This window comes from Hippoglossus stenolepis, chromosome 3, assembly GCF_022539355.2.
Source record: "Hippoglossus stenolepis isolate QCI-W04-F060 chromosome 3, HSTE1.2, whole genome shotgun sequence".
NCBI lineage: Eukaryota > Metazoa > Chordata > Actinopteri > Pleuronectiformes > Pleuronectidae > Hippoglossus > Hippoglossus stenolepis.
Window position 1 is genome coordinate 7315453 of NC_061485.1, and position 24006 is coordinate 7339458.

General features: G+C 43.8%; 1 protein-coding gene across 10 annotated transcripts in view; it reads right to left on the reverse strand.

Moving 5' to 3' along the window:
- anks1ab (ankyrin repeat and sterile alpha motif domain containing 1Ab) overlaps positions 1-24006 on the reverse strand; it is a 44937-nt gene that overhangs the window by 6747 nt on the left and 14184 nt on the right. For 9 of the 10 annotated variants that reach the window (XM_035152010.2, XM_047339352.1, XM_035152009.2 and 6 more), the window contains 11 exons: positions 23582-23654; positions 17131-17246; positions 12208-12306; positions 11004-11150; positions 8160-8267; positions 6234-6404; positions 4129-4266; positions 3938-4009; positions 3502-3585; positions 3230-3367; positions 1662-1838 (listed from right to left, as the gene is read on the reverse strand). In XM_035152010.2, the coding sequence (XP_035007901.2) occupies positions 1662-1838; positions 3230-3367; positions 3502-3585; positions 3938-4009; positions 4129-4266; positions 6234-6404; positions 8160-8267; positions 11004-11150; positions 12208-12306; positions 17131-17246; positions 23582-23654 (1323 nt within the window). Of the gene's footprint in view, positions 1-1661; positions 1839-3229; positions 3368-3501; positions 3586-3937; positions 4010-4128; positions 4267-6233; positions 6405-8159; positions 8268-11003; positions 11151-12207; positions 12307-17130; positions 17247-17957; positions 19524-23581; positions 23655-24006 lie in introns of those variants that run through there. The other variant, XM_047339353.1, reaches the window with a different exon arrangement.

Sequence of the window (24006 nt, forward strand, 5' to 3'; positions counted from 1 at the left end):
AAAGATGGACGACATGGAAAGTGAAGCCAAATCATTTTCATACACCCCCACCTCCTCCATGTTAGTGAATTGGACCAAATTAGGAAGTAAAAGTAGACGTTAATTATGGGTTTAATTAGTTATTTGATGCTAGAAACACCGGCCAAAATCTTCTTTAATTTTTGTACAATAGGAGGAAGTGGAGACGTCTCCTACATTTTTATATACAGTCTATTCCCCTCAGCAGTGAGTCCTTTATAAAGTTACAAGTTACATTTTCATGCACTTTCTGGGAACATGCAAGAGAGCAGACTAATCTCCATCAAACCTACGAATACCAGAGATTTATGAACATCACATTTGTCGAAGACATATTTAATTCGGTTTCATCATAACAACCATTTCTCTTGTAACGTTAAAACATACGTACATATAAACAAGTAGCAGGTAAACAGTGTTATTTAAGAATAAATATCCTGCTTAAAATAAATACACTAGGTTTAATAAGCTTTGCTATAACAAAGCTTTTTCTTTATTTCCATGCTGACTTTATCCTCTCTGTCTTTTAGCGCAATAAACTATATAATAAACTACGAATTTTAGGAACTTCTTAGTGTCGTTTAAATCTCTTCATAAAACCTTATTATTTATCGTAAAGCTTTTATGAAGGTTTGACGTAGGCTATGTTTTATTTTCGTGTACAATTTTCATTTTCTTCTCCTCTGTTTTATGAGCCGAACATCTTTCTCTTGCTTAAAAATGATAAAATGATCCACCGTCATTTCAGCAGGCAAAACTGACTTCTAGTCAAATTGTTGTTTCAAATATTACTCAATCATCTTGAGTTAGGAAATCTCCTGTAATCATCACTGTATATGGATGAACTGTATTTGATAAAAAAAAGCCAGGATTCAAAGTTTAACAGGTGTAGTGACTGTAAGTGAGGCGGGTGGAGCTTCGCCAACTGTTTGTCTGCAACACTTTCTGTCTAAACTAAGCAGATTTGGGTGCATTCGTCGAAGCGGTAATGAGCACGGAAACCTAACAAGCAGCCGCACTCATTATGCAGCTCTGTGATTACTCCATATTTTATCCTCACAGGCAGGTAGTAAACCAAAGTGATTTGTGTCCCTGCATGAGCATGTGGTCCGGGCAGCGTCGGAGCTCCCGGCTGTGCAGCTACTCTCGGGTGACAGTGATCACCGGAGGCTCATTATATGCAGCCTGAGAGGTCAATGCATCAGTGCGCGGCGCGGAGGTCTACGTGAGCGTTTACGCAACACAGTCAATCAATGGCGAGGAAGCAGCGGATGGGTCCAACCGGCGCGGCGGAGCCCTGAGAGAAGTCCCACAGGAAATCATACACCCGCCTGCGCGCAACAAATAAAACTATTCATTCATCATGTTTCGCATATATGCACAAAAGGCAAACCCCCCCCCCCCCGATCGGAGTGAGTCACTGAGTTGGGGGTTGGGCGAGAGGAAATTGGAAGTAAAGTAGTGAGTCATCACTTTCTCCCACACACACGCACACACAGTGAAGCCTCCTCTGTAGGTGGCCCACTGGTTATTCACAGGAAGAAGTCGGTCACGAGGTCCGTGCACGTTTCGTGACTTGCGATCGCACACACTCACAGATACACACTTTCATCGTGCTCCGGTGTTTGTGAGGTGGTACTCACTGCTGATCTCCGCATGCTGCTCCACGACTGGGACGCAGGACGGGTGGTTTTGGTCTCGATGACCTCTGAGACATGAGATGAAGGGGGGACGTACTGTCTCGCCCTGGACTGGATCGCCATCTGATAGGCCACCTCGAAGGCCTGTCCCAGCGTCAGGATGATCTCGTAGGTCTGTGTCTGTGTGAACAAACCAAACATGAGTCCTTCTACTTCAGCTGGTGCGGACACAACGTCCTCACAGTGGTTGTTTTTAAGTTTTAATAGGTTTTTTAATTGATTCACAGTGTATTTGCAACTAATTTGATTGGATCCTTAAACGACCTCCATATTAAACCTCTGCTTAATAATTAGTTGTTGGAAAAGCAACAAGTGGCTTTAATCATCAAAGTTTACCATATTTATAATTCTAATCACTTCTGATGCATTCAATATTTTATATATTTTACATTTCAATAACTAGAAATACCATAATTATGAATCACACAAAAAAACAATCATAGCGTAGCACAGAAAAGCTTTTCTCCTCAAATCGTTGGGATAATTACAAAAATTATCCCACAGCTCATTTTCAGAGAAAAGCAAAACACTGTTTTTTGTTGACTTGTGTTAAATACAAATGAGTGACGCATTAAACTTATAATCTGGTCTTGTGAAAACTCAAATCAAATCATTACTGCTCAGTTAAAACAGTTTCCCTGCAGGTAAACGTGGCTCTGCAGTCGCCCGTCGGTCACAGATGATTTACTGTAATCAACCTTTACAGAAGCCGAGACACAAATTACAACATAATCGGTGCCTGTACGTGGAAATGCCAAGCGTAGCGGGAGTGGAACTTCAATTAAGCCATTTGACGAGCCAATCAAAGGAAATGATGTCCATCGGATGCAGCATGCAGTTCTGACCGCAGGATTCCTGACATCCCACAAAGGACACCTGGTTTTTAGACTCAATAATGAGTTTATAAAAAGCTCATGTCTGAAGGACTTTAAAGAACCAGAGGCGAGTTCGGAGAGTGTGAACATTCGCAGAGGCTAACGTCCTATCCCGTCATGTTAAAGGAAGGGGAAAGAATCCTGGATCAGCAACATCATAGACTGTTTATAAAGATGGACGACATGACAGCTGCCCAAAAGTGAAGCCAAGTTGTTTTGATCGTTTCCTAGTGGCTGACTGCAGTTTAGGTCAAAAACTCTCCCTCCTCCATGTTAGTGGATGGGACATGGACCAAATTAAAACGTCCAAATACGTTTTTCTCCAATATGGTGTGTGTCACTGTAGGTAGTTCTTACCACACAGATGAACAAGTGCAGATTATTACGATAAGTTTGGTTCTAATTTGTTATTTGATGCTTTAAAAAACGGGGTGAAATGAGACTGACTTTGATAGCATGGCTCCATCCCCTCGTTCGCTACTCTGGTTCAAACTAACATCACCGTGCATGATTGCATCGATTATATTCTGGCTTCACTTCTGAATAGTGCGAGGAAGTGGAGACGCAGCGTCCATCTTTACAAACACTCTTTGCTTCAGGCTGATGTTTCTAACAGTGTTGACGTGTTTGCCTCACCACTTCCACGGTGCTGAAGACATGACAGAAGTGGTGGCCACTCTTCAGATCCTTGGTGATGTAAGCAAAAGTGCAGAGGTCGTCTGGGTCCTGGGCGGCGCAGGAGATGTTCCTGATCTCGTGCTCTGCGACGATGGACTGATGGAGAGACGGCAAAGGAAGTGGAGGGGAGTGACTGGAAATCAGCTGCTAATGGAGGCTGAACCTGGGGTGTGTGAGTTGTACAGATCAATAAACACAGAGACACACACACACACATACTGTCCCTTTACCTTCGTGGCTGCATCGATGAACTTGACCCCTCGGTAGGTGATGGACAGGATGACAACTGGACCCTTTCTAGAGTCTTTTGATTTCTGTAAGGGACACAATAAAAAGAAAAAGTACATGTCGTGCAAACTATTGACTGTAAATAAAGCTGGACAGCTCCTCAAAAGTGAAGCCAAATCATCTTCATCACCCCCATGTTATAAACCTTGCCTCCTCCATGTTATTGGATGGGACATAGACCAAACTAGTCTTAGATCTTTGATGCTATAAAAAATTATATAGCCTATGACACACAATGGTTCCTGCACTTCAAATTGATTGTGACGAATGGTGATTGTCAGCTAAAATCATCACTGTAAACATTTACTGTCTTTTATTAACATTCATAGTCAACAAAATGGTTTCAGTAGATTCTTAGTTATTTCCAGTGATATTCACCCTAATTTTGGCGCAGGCGTCTTGTGTGGACTCGATCCCTCGTAGATCCCTGATGATCATTGATCCTAGGTACTAGGAGAAAGAATCGAAACCACACCAGTGTTGGGTCAAACTGCTTGATGGTAAAAAAGTGTGTTATATATAGATTCATTGTGAATAGTGAAATGTAAAGAGAGTAAAACGTGACTCACCGTGGCCTCGTACCCGCAGGACTCCAGGATGAGTTTCTCGGGCTGGTGATGCCAGGCGGACACCGTGGCGTAGGTCGCAGACTGGCTCGGCGGCCGGAGGTTTATACGAGAGTCTTTGTGCCGCTCGCTCTGTCTGTCCTGCAGAGATGGAAAAAACACTGTTTGGTGATCGCAATGAAAAGAGGAAACTAAAACTAAACCTGTGACAAGAAACAAACAAATTCCTCCCGACGACCCATAGAGTATCCACATCATTTTGATCGCAACCTGGTGGCTGCCTGCAGTGTAGGTCATAAACTCTGCCTCCTCCATGTTAGTAGATTGGACATGGACCAAACTAAATAGTACACGTGAATCTTTTCTCAAAGATGGTTTCTCTCAATTTACGTAGTTCTTATCACACTGATGTTTCAGGTTTTGATTTTACTAGTAAGTTTGGTTTTTATTCATTATTTGATGCTATGAAAACAGGGCAAAACATCATGATTGACAGCTGAGACCGACGCACGATTTGGTCAAGACACCACGATCACGACTGCGCGGACTCTGGCGCACATTACGTCCAAAGTCAAGATGGCAGCACCCATTTCCAGGATATTTTGGCCTAATTTGGGTGCAGTGGGAGGAAGTGGAGACGTTTCATCTATTTATACATATACAGTCTATCGTCAGGACACAGATCCTCATCTTAAGACTTTAAAGAAAGACTGTATTCTGCATTATATTAGAACTGAACAACAGATCAAATCTGTCACGACGTCTGACTGCCGCACATTAGCACGAGGCAAAGTGAAGTGCACCTGGTCAGCACTTTAATAAAAATCATTTTCTATCTGCTTCTACAAACATAAATATTCATGCCCTGGGTTTGGCCTTGAGGTCAACGTACGCCGTGCTCAGCTCTTTCATAAATCACTTGTCAGAGTAAAATACAATGAGTACAATAATCCACTAAGCATTTTGAATTGAAGTATTGATTTTACATATATGGACCCTGGTGAGTGCCGTCGTGCAACTTTTCCCCTGCAGACGCTGCTCGGTGTTTTGTGTTCGGCCGAAGTGAAGCAGGAACCGGGCGACTGTTTGTGCGAGTGACCTTTAGAAAATGGTAGATTCTGATCACTGAGATACTCTGAGTTCATTCTCCAAGGCCCAGCATCACAGGCGAGCTGAGGGAATTCAGGGAGGCACATGAGAACTGAACTCACGTCAGGGAGAGAAGAATCGAGTGGATTAGTTCTTATGTTTAGTTGTTTGTTTTCATTATATTAAACCTTCTTTAAATTAAAGGCAGCTCTTGATTTCACTCTGGGATAAAATCCCCTAAGTGAAGCCAAATAACTCAGTGCTTCTAGTAGAAGTCATTTAATTGGAAAAGTAATAATACAATAATAATATTATCCAAATTAATGATTTGATGCCTTTTTGAAATCAAAGACTAACAAGTCATAAATAAATGATGTTTTGAAGTCTTTTATCTGATGTAATGCAAAACATAAGTTTAACTTCTAAACATCTAAAATATATGTGATAGAATATATTTGTTTTAACCATAAGAGACACTGTGGAGCTTCCTAATATTACTTTCCCCTTTTAAACAGAAGTTACTTAAGTTATAAAACTTATTGTGGGAAATCAATTAAATTGATAAGATATCCGACAGGAATGTGGCTTTTTGGCTGCTGAAGTAAATTAAATGTCAGACAAACCAAAATAATTCTTTTAAAATATATTGTTTTTAAACTCACTGCTCATTGATTCCCAACATTGACCACAACGGTCTAATAATTCATCCTCCAATATAAAAGAGACAGAACAAACAATACAGCCAAATCTATGACTAATTCATATTGTCTCAATTTATATTTTGTTAAATTACTCAACAGTCAGTTTCTCCTATTTCAATTTTCCTAATCACATTCTAATGTTGTGGTTCTTTGGCTCTGACCGATGAGATTTAACTCAACCAGGAAGTTCGTTTTGCATCCAGATCAGCTCAGTGTCTCAGTGTCTCAGCGTCCTCCTCCATGTTCCTCCTAATCGCTCACTCAGAGTGAATGAGAACGAGTTTCTTGTTGTCGATAAAGGTGAAATGAGGAACTCACTACAGAGCGCGGCCTCTCGCTGTACGACCGCAGAGACACACTACAGTCCTGGTCCGCTCCTCTCCGCCGGCGGTCCGACTCGGTCAGCGGCAGGAGCATGTCCATGGAGCGACTGGTGTAGGGGTCCATCTGACTGAGGGGGGACGTGGTCTGGGACAGGAGGTCATGAAACTGCCACACAAACACACACACAAAAGACGACAAACACAGCACAGATGAATGAGCTGACAGCGCTGTGTGCGCAGGCCGGTTTCCCCTGATCTACATCCAAGCTTAATCCTCGACAAAAGAGCCTCCTCCGTGGAGAGTCTCCATTCTTTCCAGCCCAGTTTAATCTGCCTGGGAAATCAGCCCTGAGTGTTTAACCGTTGTGAGCATAATGATATTGAAGAATCTCGTTCCAAAATTAGATTTCCGCCTCAGAAAGGAGAGGATCCATTTTCTCACAGAATGATGTTGGCGTAGAGACACAGATTTCCACGTGACGCTGGTTTAACCTCCATCTTAAGCTCTGTTCTGATTGTTGTCCAATAAGAGAGGCAGCATCCATCTCTGTGCAAGTACTTTTTTTTCTCTTGAAAGCATTTTATGGTGTAAAGCATCTCGCAGCAGCGTCACTGACTCTAAATATGGGTCACACTGAGGGCATCTGCACAACTACCCTTTTATCTAATTGGCCATCTTGAGCATATCCAGTGTATTAAGTGAATTAGCGCTGACGGTATGTTTCTGCAGTGTAGTGGTGATAAAGCGGCTCGAACACTGCTGCAGTCTGAATCACACTCTGAGCTTCAGATAGAAACACGCTACTGAGACTGTGACGTCTTCTTGTGCTTCACAGAGAGAGAGAAGATATCAAACCTGTGTCGTCTAATGAACACCGGGGTTCACAGAGTTAAACCGTTTTACTACAACACGCAACAAAATGTTATGATTATCCACCGAGGCCCTGAAGTGCAAGTCATCTCAAAACACATCGAGTAATAAGACGACTCAGCGACATCTGTTGTTTTGATTTCTCACGTTTCACCAGTCATGTAAACAAACCAGTGTATGAAAAATATCATTGAAAACCAGCTGTGCATCTTATTTCTAATGAAACTATTCATCAATCATTGTTAATGTAACCTGGATTTAGAGCTGAAACTTGTGATCATCTATATGATCGATAACAATGTGAGCACAGATAGAAAGAAAGAAAGAAAGAAAGAAAGAAAGAAAGAAAGAAAGAAAGAAAGAGAAAGATAGAGCAAAAGAAAGAAAGAGAGAAACAGAAAGAAAGATAGAGAGAAAGAAAAAATTGAAATATAGAGAGAAACATCGAAAAGAATACAGAAATATAGAGAGAAAGAAATAAAGATAGAAAGAAAGAAAGAAAGAGAGAAACAGAAAGAAAGATAGAGAGAAACAGAAAGAAAGATAGAGAGAAACAGAAAGAAAGATAGAGAGAAACATAGACAGATAGATGGAAACATAGAAAAAAGAAAGAAAGATTGAGAAAAAGAAAGAAAGAAAAGGGAGAGAAACATAGAATAAAAGAAAGAAAGAAAGAAAGAAAGAAAGAAAGAAAGAAAGAAAGAAAAGAAAGAAAAGAAACAATATATTGGTCTGAATAATGTCAGAAAACTGAAACACTTAGTTTTTTTAAGATTTTCAATTAAATTTTGTTCATCACAAAGAAAAGCAGTAAAATCTCACATCTGGAGCCGGAAACGTTTTTCCACATATTCTAAAAAGTGACAAAAACACTTACGTCTGATTAACTAGATGAACTAATACATTAAATGACTCATCATTGCAGCTCTAGTTTGGATGAGCAATTCAAAGATAACCTATTTATTCAAGGTCTGCATGTGAAGTTCACACCACATCGGATCTGAGCGATTAGAGCTCACAACACAGATCATGACAGGTCACCAGTCTCACCATGATGGGGGACAGACGACGGGACTTGCTGGGAGCTTCTTCGTAGGGTCTCTCTGCCAGTGAGGCGATGATCCTCTTCCTGTGGCCCAGGGCGCCGATTTTAATCACCTAGAAGCAAACACGACTCCGTCAATATGTCACCAAGAAGAATTTATCTCCTCTAAGCAAATACGTGTTTATCCAAAAACAAAACACAGAGTAGATGTCTCCTCCCTGGCAGCCGTCCACCGGCCGAGCGAATGACTCTTGTCAATAATTCAGCCTCAATCTGTTTTTGCCATAAGCCCAAAGTGCAGCAGCGTCTCCTTCCAGGGACACTGCATAACTCACACAACGTTCCTCATCGAACAACACAGGAGGAAGTGCGGATTTATGGGATGATGGCAGGTAAAATGCAAATAAGAGAAGAGATTTGCTGAAAACTAGGAGGCAGGATGTTTAGATGTACGTTTTTTAATTCACAGTATTTCAGCTGCTGCCACACACGGATCCCGGGTGTCTGTGTCTGAACCTTTTTGTAAATGTCTTTTCAAAGTGGTGTGGCAAGGGGAAAAGAAAACACACATAGGTTAATTTTATGCAGTGAGAGCTCATTATCTCAATACTGTATTTGCATAATTGGCTTTTAACGTCCGTACTCATCCAGTCAAGGTGGATGTCGAGTGATTGATGTCACATTTGCAATTACGCTGCTTGGTACAAAATATTCTATAACCGGCTCGTGTGGTTCTTTGTCTGAAGGCTTCGATTATTTATGCAGTGAGAGTCGCAGGCAGAGGAGGCAACTGGTTCGTGCTCTGGATTTTCCGTTGGTGCCGGGTTTTTTAAAAAATTTTCACTTATTCTCGTGCACAGAATCCCAGCGAGACCAGTATGTGCTGGAGGTGCGCGGCATAAGATCATTTAAATTGTAATAAAGAGCGTTGGGATTGTACGGCAGTGTAAACCAGCTCGTACATCATCTTGACGCTTGGTACTGTTTGTTGAAAGATGCTGAGGAGGAAGTAGGAAGTGTATTGTGAGAAGTGAGTCCTGCCAAGATGCTGGGAGGCCGTTCTGCTGCTCTGCACACGGGCGGTAACGTGCCCTGCGCTCACACCCAGCTCGCTGTGCTGCATCGCAGTCTGCTGGACCCCATCCCTCAAACACTGCATATACAGCACAGTGCGTTTGGCTGCCGCTCTCCTGCAGCTGCTGATGCAACTGCAGCTGGTTTCAGTCTCTGCATCGATCAAGCCAGACACACCAGGGACTGAAGGGGAAACATACTGAGAAACATGCTCAGGTCACGTGTTTGCATCGTCTGGCTGCCTGTCGTCACTCCAACAAGCTGCTTCCTACTTGACAGGTGGTCTCCACTGAAACTAACGGGGGAATTCAAGAGAAGCTGACAAGTTCAGACTCCAGTGTTATGTTGAGTCAATAATTATCACAACATAAGTGTCATCGATGGCAATATTACGGTGGAGTATTCGGGCCATGTTGAAGAAAAATAAATTTGGAGATTTCGAGAATAAAGTGATCATTTTAGACACTGTGTCATGTTAGAGGGGGAATATTAAAAGACCAATTCGTCACCTGTGTAAAAATGAGGAAAGTGGAACATCTTGTGAAGTTACACATTAGTTTAAAGTATCAGGACTTTGAAAAGATTGGGAAAGAAACTGTCTGATCTGAAGAAAGAAAACCACGGAGTTGAAGGAAATTGTGTCCTGAGAATATGATTGGCAGCTGTCGACTGCGAGGTCGTCTTTAGTCTGTGAACTATTCAGAGGGTTTCAGAGTTTCAAAATGAGATTGGAAAAGTCGTGATATTACGAGTTGCTTCTATATCACGACTTTCACCTTAAAATAAATAATAATGTGACATTTATCGTGATAATTATTGATATTGTCTGATATATATTGATATAATTTAACTTATGACCCAGCCCTGAGGTGAATGAAGTCAAATAAATCAATCCAGCCATTATCTATACCGCAAATCGCCTGAGGGTGACCGCGGGTCTGGAGCCAGTCCCAGCTGACATTGCGGGGGCGGGTACAACCTGGACAGGTCGCCAGCCAATCACAGGGCTGATGTAAAGAGACAAACAACCATCTATGGGCAGTCTGCATGTCTCTGGACTGTGGGAGGAAGCCACTCAGACACGGGGAGAACATACAAACTCCACACAGACAGACCCTGGTCAGCTCTCCGGTTCAAACCCAGAAACTTCTTGCTGTGAGTCGACTTATATAAAATACAGATTTCTATAAAGAAGCTCAGTAGCTGTCATCAATTTTAACTTGAGACTCATACAAACAAAACAGTGTCGACTTACAACAGCATCACGACAGGCTTTCGACAAGTTCAACCAAAGTTTTATTTTTCTCTCTGAGGTTGAAAAACAATTTGGCGTTTCAAAAGAAATTAATGATTAGAGAAAATGTAGCCGAGGATAATATGATTTTTTCATCTTCTCTGTCGTGTTATCCGTCAGATTTATCCTCCGCCGCTGTCGTCTAAACACAAACACTGACAAACTAACTCGACACAAGTTCAACTGATGAATTACATTTAATAACTACTCAATGTTATTTCCACAATGATTCAACCAAATTCCCTGTTATCACTCAGCACAATGCCTTTGACTTTACATGAGATCGGTTCTGTTTCCACTAATCACTGTGTTTCTGCCACAGATCCACAAGGAAACCAGTTTGTCAGAGGGGTTGAGACCATCAGCACTCGTGAGTCTTTGTCAAGACATCACACACTGAACAATGATCGGCTCAACCATCATCTGGAAGAGCCCAGAATGAGAAGAATATGATCAGTGATTCGAGTCGTTGAATTCTTACATTGACGATCTCCAGCTCCCACAGGTTCTTCACACACTCCAGCGTGCGGTAGCCGCTTGAAAGGAAGTTGGGCAGATATTCATGCAGACCAAGGCCGTCCAGCCAGGAGGCGAGAGACGTGCTGCCATCACAGCCCAGAGCTTTTACCTGCAGAGTGGAGGAGGACACGTGGAACACAGTGAGGACTGTACCTTAAAAAACATGGTGGTTTTCCAGTTGTACTAACATGCAATTAACAATTCCTATAAGCAGGTATGGACACAGGAGTCCTTCCCTGGACCTCAGGATGCTCTGACACGTCTTTGAGGTTTTATGCATTGTTATAAACCTGATAGAAAAATTCATGGTTCCCAGAGTATAAATCCTACTGACTTCCTCTCGTGCCACCAGCAGTTTGGCAGTTTTTGTTTTTCGTTAAATATGTTGACAAGTACTGGACGGATTTGGAACTGGAAATTTGCTCCAGATATTCAAATCACATAGAGGATAGAATCACTTCGGTGATCTCTGAACATTAAACTTATTTTACATCAGGTATCAAGTCCAACCCCCCCTGCTAGGTGACCCGGTTCTCTCCATGAGGAATTTGTACACCCCCCCTTCATACCTGTGTGGTTGACTGGCAACACCAAACTGTTTGTAGTTGTGATTATGGGGTGGAATCGTTGTCTGTCTCTATATGTCGGCCCTGGCAACGTGTCCAGGGTGCACCTATAAGATTAGCCTCCTTTCAACCCTCAAGGATGAGCAGTATCATTAATAGATGGATAGAAACTATAAATGTTTTCCATCTATCCATCCATCCATCCATCCATCCATCCATCCATCTATCCATGCATTATCTATACCACTTATCGGGGAGCTGGAGTCAATCCCTGCTGACGTTGGGTGAGAGGCGGAGTGCACCCGACATAAGTCACCAGGTCTGACAGAGATTTATTTCACATTTCTCCATGGGGGAGGTATGTGCTGTACTGAGTGTTATTCTAGTTGATTGACTTGTTTGCACCTAAATCCATAGTATCTGAGGTAAAAGGCCAGTTTTTCCATTTCAACGTCTTTTGCTATTTAATCTCCGATGAAGCAGAAATCAAGTGATCATTGTGTCAATGCACGATTACGAAAAACGTATTCTCTCTTTGTATTTGTTTGCGTCTTTGCTATTTTTCAGTCACGTTCCTCTCTCGGTGCCGAGGTCACGAACCTTGGGCAAGTTGCGCGCCGCGTGGAGGATCTTCTTTCTGTGTCCTGGGTCGGTGATCCCAACGTCTCTGAGGTCCTGGTCCTCCATCACGTTACCTCCCTGCATGTGCACAAACACAAGAGACAAAGTGCAAATAAACACACACAGGCGCACGCACAGGCGCACGCACAGCCACACGCTAACACATCATCACATACAATCAAGCACACGCAGATGCATGCACAGACACAAGGTACAACACGGACATACAGCAGCACAATACAAGCTAGTACATCAGTTGTTTAGTGCACGATAAATCTCACACACACACACAAACTCTATATTTGCATATAAAAGACACAGCACTGACAAATGGCGATGAGATCATAGGTCAATACAAGTGTCATGACATATTGTACAATGACAGCTTCCAGGGAGAACACAAACACACAAACACACACACACACACACACACACACACATCTCTGACACAAGCAGGGACAGCAGAGTGGGAGGACAATGAAGTCAAATGAATTGTGCATGCCAAGAGTAATCAATCTGATCTGGTGCGACTCAAAGAGAACAAAGCCTTCGTGGCTGCAGCAGCTTCCTCACAGTCACTTCGCTGCTGTGTCTCATTGAGGAGAAACTCCACCGTCCAACAAGGAATACAAATATTTCACTATAGTTCGAAACAATTCCTCAATTAAGGAAACAGAAAGAACAATAATCGTGTTTCCTCTCCGTCTAATCTGGAGCAGATTCTCGTCTGTCTCGTGTTTCTGTTCGTGTTCTCGGCTCCAGTTGCTTTGTCATCTTCAGTCAAGTTTACAGGCGCGAGTAAAAGACACAAGGAGAACCTTGAATATGTGGAGCTAAGCGTTTTTCCCCAGTGGAGTGCTGCAGATTAAATCTTCCTGGCCAAGAATGTTAAAATGTTCTGTAGTCTTTACTCAGTGTGCTCTCGCTGGATTGGCTTCAGAGCACAATGCAGCAGTGTTCGCGGGGCCTGTATCAGGGCGCAGTGGAGAGATTACTCACTGATCACTAGAATAAAAGGTCAAAATGAAGCTGGGAGGACCGAAATAGATTCCCCTCACTTCTATTAACACAGTTTGAAGTTCGACGACGCCTCGGGAGACTCCGCAAACTTATTATTTCATGCTGCATTGGAAACATGTGACGGAAATGTATGGTTGAGTTCCTTACATAGTTTATGAGCTCTGGTAGTTTGATCTGATCGGATACGACTTGCAGACGCAGCCATGGTAGAAGTCCTTCATCTCGCTAAATGCACTCGGTTAATGTAACAGTGAATTGGAATTTCCGTGCCCCAGAGAGGAGATGTTTTGAAAATTCTAATTTTGTCACGGTTTCACGAGTCGGCAGCCGCAACGGTAATCTGGCAAAGAAAAGATAAAAATACCTATTTCACGTGCTACAATATGTACGTTCACTACCACATCATCACGTTTGAGTGAGCGGGGGCTGGGGGGAGTCTGATGCAAAATTAATGCAGCAGGGATGTAAATGCATGATGGAGCATTTCTTAGATGTTTTGCAGTCGACGACTTGGCTCGTCGCCACATTAGTTTGGTCGTCGGTGCAACAAAGCGTGACGCCGAGAGAGAAAAAACAAAGACCAGAAATCATTTTGAATCTTTGACTGTAAACGAAACGTGTAGGCCGCCAAGGCCACGAGAACGAAAAAGCCACGGGCGGCCCAATTCCGGCAGCATGCAGAGACGCGCAAAATGATAATCATCGTGTAAAAATTATGAGAATGGGCACACAGCTCTTCATAATTTATGATCCCTCAAAAGCTGCATCTCAGAGCAATCGTCGCATGCAAGGGAGCCGACTCGTGTGAGCGCCCGCTCTCTGCTCGGGTAGACGGGCCAGAGGAAAGTTTCCAAAGCAGCGCTGTAGATCTTCAGCTGGTGACAGCGGCGGTTCAGTCGAGCCAGTACGAGATCTCTGCCACTGCAGAATTAAATGGTGGATAGTTCTCATCCTCCTCTGGACGAGGAGGTGAAGAATCGAATTAGTGTTTACGCTGTTTTTATTTGCTTTAATGTGCATCTAAGACTCACGCACACATCTTCTTCTGCCTTTCCTTGTGTCGTTTTTATTACATAAACGCACTCAAACATGACACTGACTGGGAGACGAGCCACAGTACACCGCCCTCTACTGGCTCAGCCGTCTATTCTTTGCAGCGAATCCCACAAATAAGTTCTTGTGCTGGAGTTCGGTCAGATTGATCACATCTGAAGTGAGCGTGACAGAATCTAAAAGGGCACAATATTAAACATTCACAATGTCTGCCTGACTACTCTGACCTTTCCCTTTTGTTTGCAACCTCCACAATCCTTGTAAATATCCAAGGGTAATTTGCCCTGTGAGCCTCATGATTTATCTCCTTGATCCATCAAGTCCGGCTGACACATTAGCCGTGGCATGAAAATGAGCATCAGAATGCCAAATGACCCGCAGTCCTCATCACGCCGCTGCCCCGCAAATCCTCTTCAACATACAGTAGAATCTCAGAGCCGAATTGTACTGACAGGAAGGATGATTTGTTTGCTCTTAGATAACTATTCGCTAGTGTCGGCCAATACAACTGCGTGTATGCATAAAGTAAGATCATAAAAATGTGTCAGGCAGTAAAGACTTCAGGTCCATTTAGAGATATGTATATTCTTTAAATCTTTCTTTCTTTTTTTTTATGTGGGTCTTCACTTTTGTTTTATATGTGTCATATCAGAAGAAGATGTATGTTTTAGTAAATTTGGTTTGTCTTGTAATCTCAAAAGGAATGAACCAAATGCATTGACGTGATGCAGGAATAAAACATATATGCGTGTTTGTCTATTTGGTTTGTTGTTGTGAACTATGTTATAAAGCTTTATAGGATTTTTCTCATCAATTTAATTAGTAAGTACTTTTTTCTAACACATTTAATTAACTTTAGGTTAAAGAAACAATCTCATTTGCTCTGATTATAAACAATTTCCCATTTTCGTTATCTATGGCACAATATAATAAAAGAAAGTGAATGTTTTTGTATCCAGGTGAACTGGTGGTCAAAGCACAGACCATTTACTATGAAAGGTAAAGGATGATGGGTTCAGTTTTAGCTCAGGTCCTTTGTTGAGTAACTTTCTTCACCTCCCTCTCTCCTTGTTTCCTTCACCTATGTAATGCCAACTTATGAATAAAGGCATAATATATACTTTGCTTTATTCTGGAGAATTTATTTTTAATTCGTCATATCTAAAATTAAGCTTCAAAGCATTTTTACAGTTAATAATAAAGCAAAAAACATGAACAAAGAACTTGACCATGAAATTTAGAACACAGGAACTTTTCTGTTCTCTGGTGAAAACACTATTGTTGCTATCTGTGTTACTGTGCCGCAGCATTTTATTACCTAATGCTGGATATATACACAACAATAGTAATAACCTAACATCTGCTTGTGAGTCTCCCTGGATCAATCCAGTTCTAATCCATATCACAAACTGTTGCCTCTTTACTACGTCTACACACTATGACTGTGTATTTTACTTCTTCACGCTTGGCGTCACCTCATAACCAAATCACAGACTAAAGATGTTTACCTGTTCAGCCCAGTAGGAGTGATCACATGCTCGTGAGGCCGTCCATCATGTATTTATCTCATTCTTCAACCAGCACGCCTCAACTGAACCACTTAGTGAATTCAACATCCTTCCCTCGGAGCTCACTGCCCTCACTTAACTGAGCTCAGCTGTGACAAACCGGTGTAACATATAGCCCATAGTGCTAACGCAGCGCTGCGGTCTGACAAATGTCCGAGTGCGCCCTTTGGGGGCGAGTTATTTACAGTGTGCAGCACATGTTTTTTTTCAGAGTAACATGTCTGCGGGATTGGAAACATAATGGTGTTTTCAACAATCACCGTCCAACGCAGTATCGGGTTGCCACGCAATGTTCTTGTCGGGAAACATGATAACGCTTTTAGTCGTTATCGCACACAAGCTTTGAGCTGCAGTTAAATGAAGTTATCAATATGTAATCTGACCGGGGGAGTTTAAAAAATGAAAAAACATTTGTGCAAACTGTGTCGATGACTTCCAGAGGCAGTAATCTTTACAGTCCCCGTATGGGTTTGGATAATGCACTTACTTCTGACATAATAAATCTGTCACCAAAATAAACGTCTGCATGCCAACGTGTGGTCAGAATCCAAACACAATGATTACACGGGATATAAATATCGTGTTAAAAACATGCTGCTGCAACGGAATCACACATTGTGCAGTTTGTGCAAGATTGTCTCAAAAAGCAGCACGAGCAGAGCACAAAGCATGATGGGTAGCAGATTAAGGGAGATTTGGCGAGCAACCATGCAAAGTCTATTTAGAATAGACTACAGTGTGTTAAGATAAGGGATTGTTTGTGTAGTGTAAGCCTTAAGATTAGGGTTAGGGTTAGGGTTAGGGTTAGCTGAATGTCTCTAGCTCAAGTCAAGTATCTGTAAAGCAGAGAATCCAGTATAAGGGAAGGAGATGACTGTAATAACTGGTACAGTAGATGAGATAGCATGATTGGGAATGCTGGGAAAAAAAGTTAATGGGTTTCGGTTGTCATTTGTCTTGCCATTGATGACAGCCCATGTTCTTTAAAGGGATTCAGTGAGGGGTCATAAATCTTAGCAGGGTCATGCATCGCACAGAGGTGAAGGGGAGTTATGAGGGGGGGAAGAGGGGGGAGGAAGACAAGGGGTTCAAGGGTGAGTGTGACATAGGGAGGGAGAGGGGGGTTGGGGGGGTTGGAGGAAGTGAGAGACGAGCAGAGCGGTGACATAAAAAGACAAACGCAGCAACGTTGACAGGGGCAGAGGCAGAGTGATGTAGAGTGGACCCGACCCCTGTGGATGACGTGCCGCAGGTGACTCACCATGAATCGCAGGTCGTCAAAGCCATTGACCAGGAACTTGCTCTCGTACTGCGGCAGCCCCACGTGCTCCAGCCACTCTCCCACCGGCTGGTCCAGGGCTCTACCGCAGGCCCCATCTGCCGAGAGAGGGAAGCGCTTCAGCAGTGAGAAGCCGTTCAGCCGGTAGCAGCGGCACTCAGAGGACGACACATGGCATTGCCACATCATCCTCGGCCAGCAGAGGCAGAGCCGAGTGCAGCAGCACAAGGTGGGGTGGGGGGGAGACAGGGTCCAGGCCGGGGGTGAGGGGGCTCCCACGGTACAGGCGGGGGCCCGGCTAAACTCAAACACGGGAGGAGGATGGGAAGTGCTGCGGGGCCCAGCTCAAGCCCTGCAGGGGGACTGACTAGGCTAATACACACACTCGGCTGTTACTGTGACTGACTGGAGATGTCAGGCGAGGGTGGAGGTAGTGCAGGGGAGGAAGCCCATCTGAAGCTTGGTACTGTTAGTTATGTTGGACTGAGCCACTACGGCATCTTCCAACAAACAGGGTTCACTAAACATTCCTTTAGTGAGCAGATGAGCGAGAGTAAGAACAAGTGTCTGGCTAGTCCAAAAACATGACAATACTGAACACCGCAAGTCAGGGAGGGGGGGGTAAAAATATTAGGCTGAGGGAAAATGGAAATTATTTATCACTACATCAGACATTTTCATACATCACACATTATTTACTCTGCTTAAAACTATCCCCCGTCATTTTCTCTAAAATCACTCCATCAGGGTGTAACACAGAAATATTTCAGTTCCCCCAAAATGAATTTGTCAGGGTTTTCACCACATACTTGTAAAGCTCTGGCTGAGTCCCATGGCTTCATTGGTCAACCTCTTTGAGAGCTAGGACACGGCTCATACAATGAAGGTAGCAGCATTCTATAAAGTACTGTTGAGGTACTCGTGTTATTTATCGTCAAGGGACAGCATTTGTTTTAAATCATGTTTACTCCACAGTCACTAGAGTCAGGTAGACATATTGTAAATCCTGCAACCGAGACAGAGAGAAACGTTGGCTTTGGGATTTCCACAGTGTGTCGATTCCAAACTCCTCAATTCATGGTCAAATCCAAGTATAGATTCCTTGATAAAGCTCCGGGAAAGCTGAGTGCCAGTGGGAAAAGGCTTGGTGTCCTTGTTGCTCCCTGTGCTGCCCAGCATTCACACTCTTCCGCAGGCGCCGCCAGGAAACGTGCCTCTCATCTCTCAGAGCAGTAAATCCAGAGGATCAGATCCATCAAACGGCAGGTGAGCCTCTTGACTCTGTAGCGAGGATGACTGCGGGAGGACCACAGTGCGGGTTAAAGCCAGCTCCTCTACCCGAGGCAAGCGCCAACCTCCCCCACTCCAACTCACGCCCCAGCCCACCTGGTTCTTCTCCTCGCTGGGTGCTGCTAGCAGCCTCTGTGCTCAGGGCAGAGGTTTGCTGCATCCCCTGCCTGTCTGAGACATGCAGGCAGATGCAGTCACGGCAGCTGCTCCTGGCTCACACACGCTAACCCCCCCTCACTGCTCACAGGGCATAACGTCCTGACGCCGGCTCGACTTCTACACAGGAGACCACGATCTGATCTGCCTCAACCTCAGCGACTGCCGCCGCGTCCTTCCCACGTCCACGACAGCCGACAGACTCAGTGATCATCCCCCCTTCTCATCTGAGCAAATCTCTTCAAGCTCCTCTTTTCAACTCCCCCCCCCTTCCTCTCTCTCGTCTCTCTCTCTCTGCTTTCTGTCTCTCCCTCTCGATCTCATAGCCCCATTCCCATACGCTGTGTGATCGCACTGCAGGGCTGCCGTATGCTGCCTGATGAAGTGGGGTGCTTGCTCCACGTAACCACCTCTCCCTCACTCTCCCACTATCTCAGCTCCCCTCCCTCTGCCTCGCACTCTCCCTCACTCTGTCTCGCTCCTCGCCTCTCGCTCTCAAACGCAGATTCAGAACACAGTCTCTGTCTCCTGCCTCATCGTCTGTCTCTCTACCCCTTCCCCCTTCTCTCCTGGTCCCCTCTCGAATGCACTCATACTCTCTGTCTGTCTTTAACTCCCCCGTCGCCACCACCTAAAAACCCCTGATACCCCTCCTCGAATGGAAGGAGAGGTGGTGCATTGATTAGAATTGCACAGAGGCACTCTGTACCTGGCAGTGGAGACAGGACACCACCATCAGAGACAAGGAGCAAGCCCAAAAACCACACTCCTTTTCTGCAAAGAACGTAAATGGATGACGGGGACCCATCGTGTTCTGCAGGAGGAATTTCATCCTCTTTCTTTTTGGGCTAACATGGGGTATTGAAACAAAGCCTCCGCTTATTAGCAGATGGCTTTACTTCATTTACATCTTACTTTGATGATAGGACGAGGGGGGGCAGCATTGGTTCAAGTCGGTAGAAGTCTCTAATGCACGAGGAGAGGAAGAGGACAGGAGAGGAAGAGGAGAGGAAGAGGAGAGGACAGGAGAGGAAGAGGAGAGGAAGAGGAGAGGAAGAGGAGAGGAGAGGAGAGGAGAGGAGACACACTTCAGGTCCATCTCCACCTCATCCAGTCATACAGCATGACAGAAAAGAGGCAAATTCCATTATGCCCTGTACTTCCAGATGCTCGTGTCACATCAACCATTTTTAGAGCTCAGCTGAGGCCACTTACGGGAAATGCAAGTGCGATGATTAAAAAACTCAAGATACTTTTTGGGGGACTAAAAAGACCATTTGACTCTGAAAGAACTGGTACTTCAGCACCCACCTATGTTGGGGCTGCTTATCTGGGTACGGCTGTAGGCAGGAGCATAATTATGCAGGTTTTCAAGCTGCTCGCAATCACCTCACACATTCCCAAACGGGTTGCCAGGCCGATCGGTGAGGCCGTCAGGGGCGAGGCGAAGCGATGCCAACAGAGGGAGGCAGAGTGAAGGGCTATTGATTGGACCTCCTACGTAATTGGCCGCCTGCTCCCGCGTTTGCTGTGTGGAGCTAACGATCAGGTAAAAGGCCAGGTCAGGTCTCCCCGTGACCCGTCAGTCATCGGCCAGGGCCTGCTCTCATCATCCGTGAGCAGGAGGAGGAGCTGCTGTCAGATTCGGTCTGGCCGAGGAGAAGAGTGACGGAGAGACGGAGCGAGAGGGAGAGAAAATGAGCGGAAGACAGATAAGAGGCAGAAGAGGACTAATGGAGGAGGAGGCGATGAAACATACGGGTGAGATAAAATTCACCATCTTATCTCGAGGAAGTAAGGAGGATTGAAGTGGACTAATTATGATTCACTCCAAGATCCCACAACTCCTCCTCCTCCTCCTGCTGCTGCTCTTCTCTTCCCTACTGGGCCTCAAACCAAAGTCAGCCCTTACACCACAATATCCAGACAAAGACTGTTAAAAATACCAGCCACCTTATCCAATTACCTCCATACATTTGGGACAGCAAAACCTCCCACAGTCGTAGGACCTAATTACTGACTGACAAGAGTATCCACTGCTCCTCCCTGGGGGGAAACTGGGTCACTGTCTTATCCCGTGTTAAACAGGCCGAGCCATCAAATCTATCCAAGTGGGTTTCTGCACCTTTTGAGCACTGAGGTCTAGACTAGACCCCGAGGAGCAGCCATCAGCAGCACCTATTTACAGAGGAAGAGGTAGAGGTTGTGCCTGGAGAAAGCCGAGCCTCTTTATCGGAGCAGGAGGAATGAACAAGCTCCTTGTCGACACACACAAGCGCAGGAGAAAATGAGCCGCAAAGCTGAATTAATTCAGGGGAAACTGAAGGCGGATTCTTTCCCTTTGAACGTCAATGTGTGCCTGTACACAAACCGGAGCCGATGCCTCCTGCGTGCTGTTAGCTGAGCTCTCTCGCCGCTCCCTCTCTCTTTTTAAGCTCATTTACTCAGCGCTCTGTTAGTGCACAATCGAGGTGCTCGTGATGGGCACACAACACAAACAATCTCATCCTCTAACGTGCAAAACGGCACAAAAATGAGGGGCTGGGGGGTTTTTTTCACAGCCACAAAAATCTGATGTTCAGACATAAAGATGAATTCATTGGCTTCCTGGTTGGAGTGGGACAGCACAGAAGGGAACGGTGCATGGAATGGTTTTCACACTTATATATCTAAATAAAATAAACTAAATAAAGGTTGGATGAAGAGCGACCATTTAGTTTTTCATATTTGTGTAAACCCTCCTTCTCTGCCTCCTCTCCTGCTTATTTCTCTTCAGTAAATTGTTGAGAAAAAGAAGCAGAAGCTCTTTACCAACGTGCGCAGACAACAAAAGCAGCCTCCGGAGCTACTTATGCAGAATCTTCCTGTGAAATCTGCGAGCGGCTGCATGACTCAGCTGAATCTGGGACACTTTCCCGTGTGCCGCTCCTCAAACGAGGTCTATAAATAGCACACACCTGTACGTGAAACACACAAACAAACAAACACCATATTTCCCTTTATGTAATCACACACAACCTCGGGTCTTAATTGTCAGCATAGTAATTAATCTAAGAATGCGTGAGTGTGCTTGAAGTCAAGTTACAATTAACACCATGGAAACCAGCTTTGCTCCCGGGTCGCTCAGTTAATATGTATCGTAAAATAATGTTAACGATTATAAATGATTTTTGTTATGATTTGAAGCAGCCTGGAAGGAACTGATGTAAATTAACATGATGACGTGAGAGATGTTAAAGCAAAGTTAATTTACAAGTTGATTTAATTAACTTTGTTCAGAAGTTTGAATGATCGGCTCCTTCTTTTTTATTTTGTGAGGAACATTTTGTTTCTAAACGGTTCCGTATAAATTCACTTTTATTATGGTGATAATTAAATTGGGGAATGGCCGCTGTTATCTTGACACTAAAGACGTCAACTTTCTTCTCGCCACTCATCTACGTTTCTCCTTCATTAGTGAAGTCAAATTCTAACATATGAAATCAGGAAGAGAGTTGATGGAATGTGTAGATTCCCTCAACGTTTTCTGTGCTCAGCACTTAAATTAATTGGTTGCTTGGGTCAAACTAAACTCGCTTGCATACACATCCACTGTCAGACTTTTATAATGGGCTGACAGGAAGACGATATGTAAGGTTAAACTTAATTATCTCATAATGACAGTTTTAATTCTTCTAATTCCAATGACGTTTCTTTGCTATTTCTCAGCATCCTCGCTTTATTCAAATTTATCACATTTTACCAGTTCCGCTGGCTCTTACACCTCGCTGTGGTCAGCAGCTGTGTGGTCAGTGAAGCACACTGCGCCAAATTATTGAGAACTTTATTCAAATACATCTTGTGCAGTGCTGGGCAGACCCAGAAAAAGGCTGTTACACAACCGTGTATGATGAAACGTCCTTATGGCGGAGGATCTAATGGAGGTGGGTTTACACTGTATCACCTCAGGAGTGTTATCTAAACACACTGAGCTGATGCCAGCTGGCTTCTTCCTCTGCACTGCCGGAAGGACTCCTGGTGAAGCGTACTATCAGCTCCGTCCCTATAGAGGTTTACATTAACTCGAGAAAACAGGAAAATATGAAAACGAGGGGAATTTAGAATTACGTTTGCCATTAGCAATGATGTGTCAAAGAAATAACAGCCTGAATCTGTGTGACGTATGAGGACAACAACGCTACAGTCCATGTGTTTGAATAAGACTTAATAAGACATAAATGTATTCAGGTACAAGGTGTAAAACGTTCGCTGCCAATGTTACATACAATTCCTATTCAATAAAATATATGGGACTATCATCAATGCAGCATCAAGGCAATTAGGAGCTTTATAAATGGTTAATGACTTAATTCCCCAAACCCCAAATTTGTTGTGTTGCGTTAACAAACTAATAAATTACGTACCACAAGTTCAGATCTCTGGAAAAAACTAGAATTACCACCCTACTGTTGTATGGCTCTACCAAACACTATATATGTATAAAACATTCCAGACTCATATAAGGTCACTGAAACCTTTAACCACTGAAATCTAATCAATGAATCTTTATGTCCAAGTGACAACTGGTCAAAATTTGAAGAAATTCCCTGAACGTAGATCTAAGATTTCTTGAAAACATGATCTGTGAGGTCACTGTGACCTTGAACTTTGACGGCCGACCACAAAAATCGAATCAGTTAAATTGTGAGTCCAAGTGAACACTTGTGCAAAATTTGAACAAATTCCCTTGAGGTGTTCCTGAGATATGGTGTTCACAAAGCAAACAAATCTTATCAGTTCATCATTGAATTCAACTGAATGTTGAAATGTGAAGAGATTTCCTCAAGGTTTTCATGAGATAAAACGGGACGGAGAACTGACGGACAACCCGAATACATAATAACTCCGTCCAATGTCTGTTGCCGATCCAGCAGCAGTAAGTCAGTAGACCGAACTGCGCAAATTGAAATCAATCATCGTGAAAATAGAAAAAGATGTGATGCATTACCTGAGCTCTGTGTGGGCTGTTTGCTCTTGGACGTTTCTATGCCTGCTCCAATCAGGTTCATGATCTTCTCGATCTGTAGAACAGCATAAGAATGAAACATGAAATATCAACATTGATTATTCTCACAGAACAAAGAATGAAAAAGATTTCCCGCGTTGAAATTCTTTTCAATTTGACAAACGCGCATGAAAACTCGTATCCAACCCTCCTCCATTCTCACCAGAGCCAAAACTGTTATAAAAGAATAACACTGCAGTAATGGCACTGGGTGAGGAATTACAGCAGAGAGCTGCTGCTGGGAGTGTTGGGACGGAGGTGGTCTGCTTTGCAATGATGGATTACAAGTAACAGCCCGACGTGGACAGCAATCCAATGACTAACCCCGGCACTCAGCGAAAAACACAGCAGGCTGATAAGATGAATTA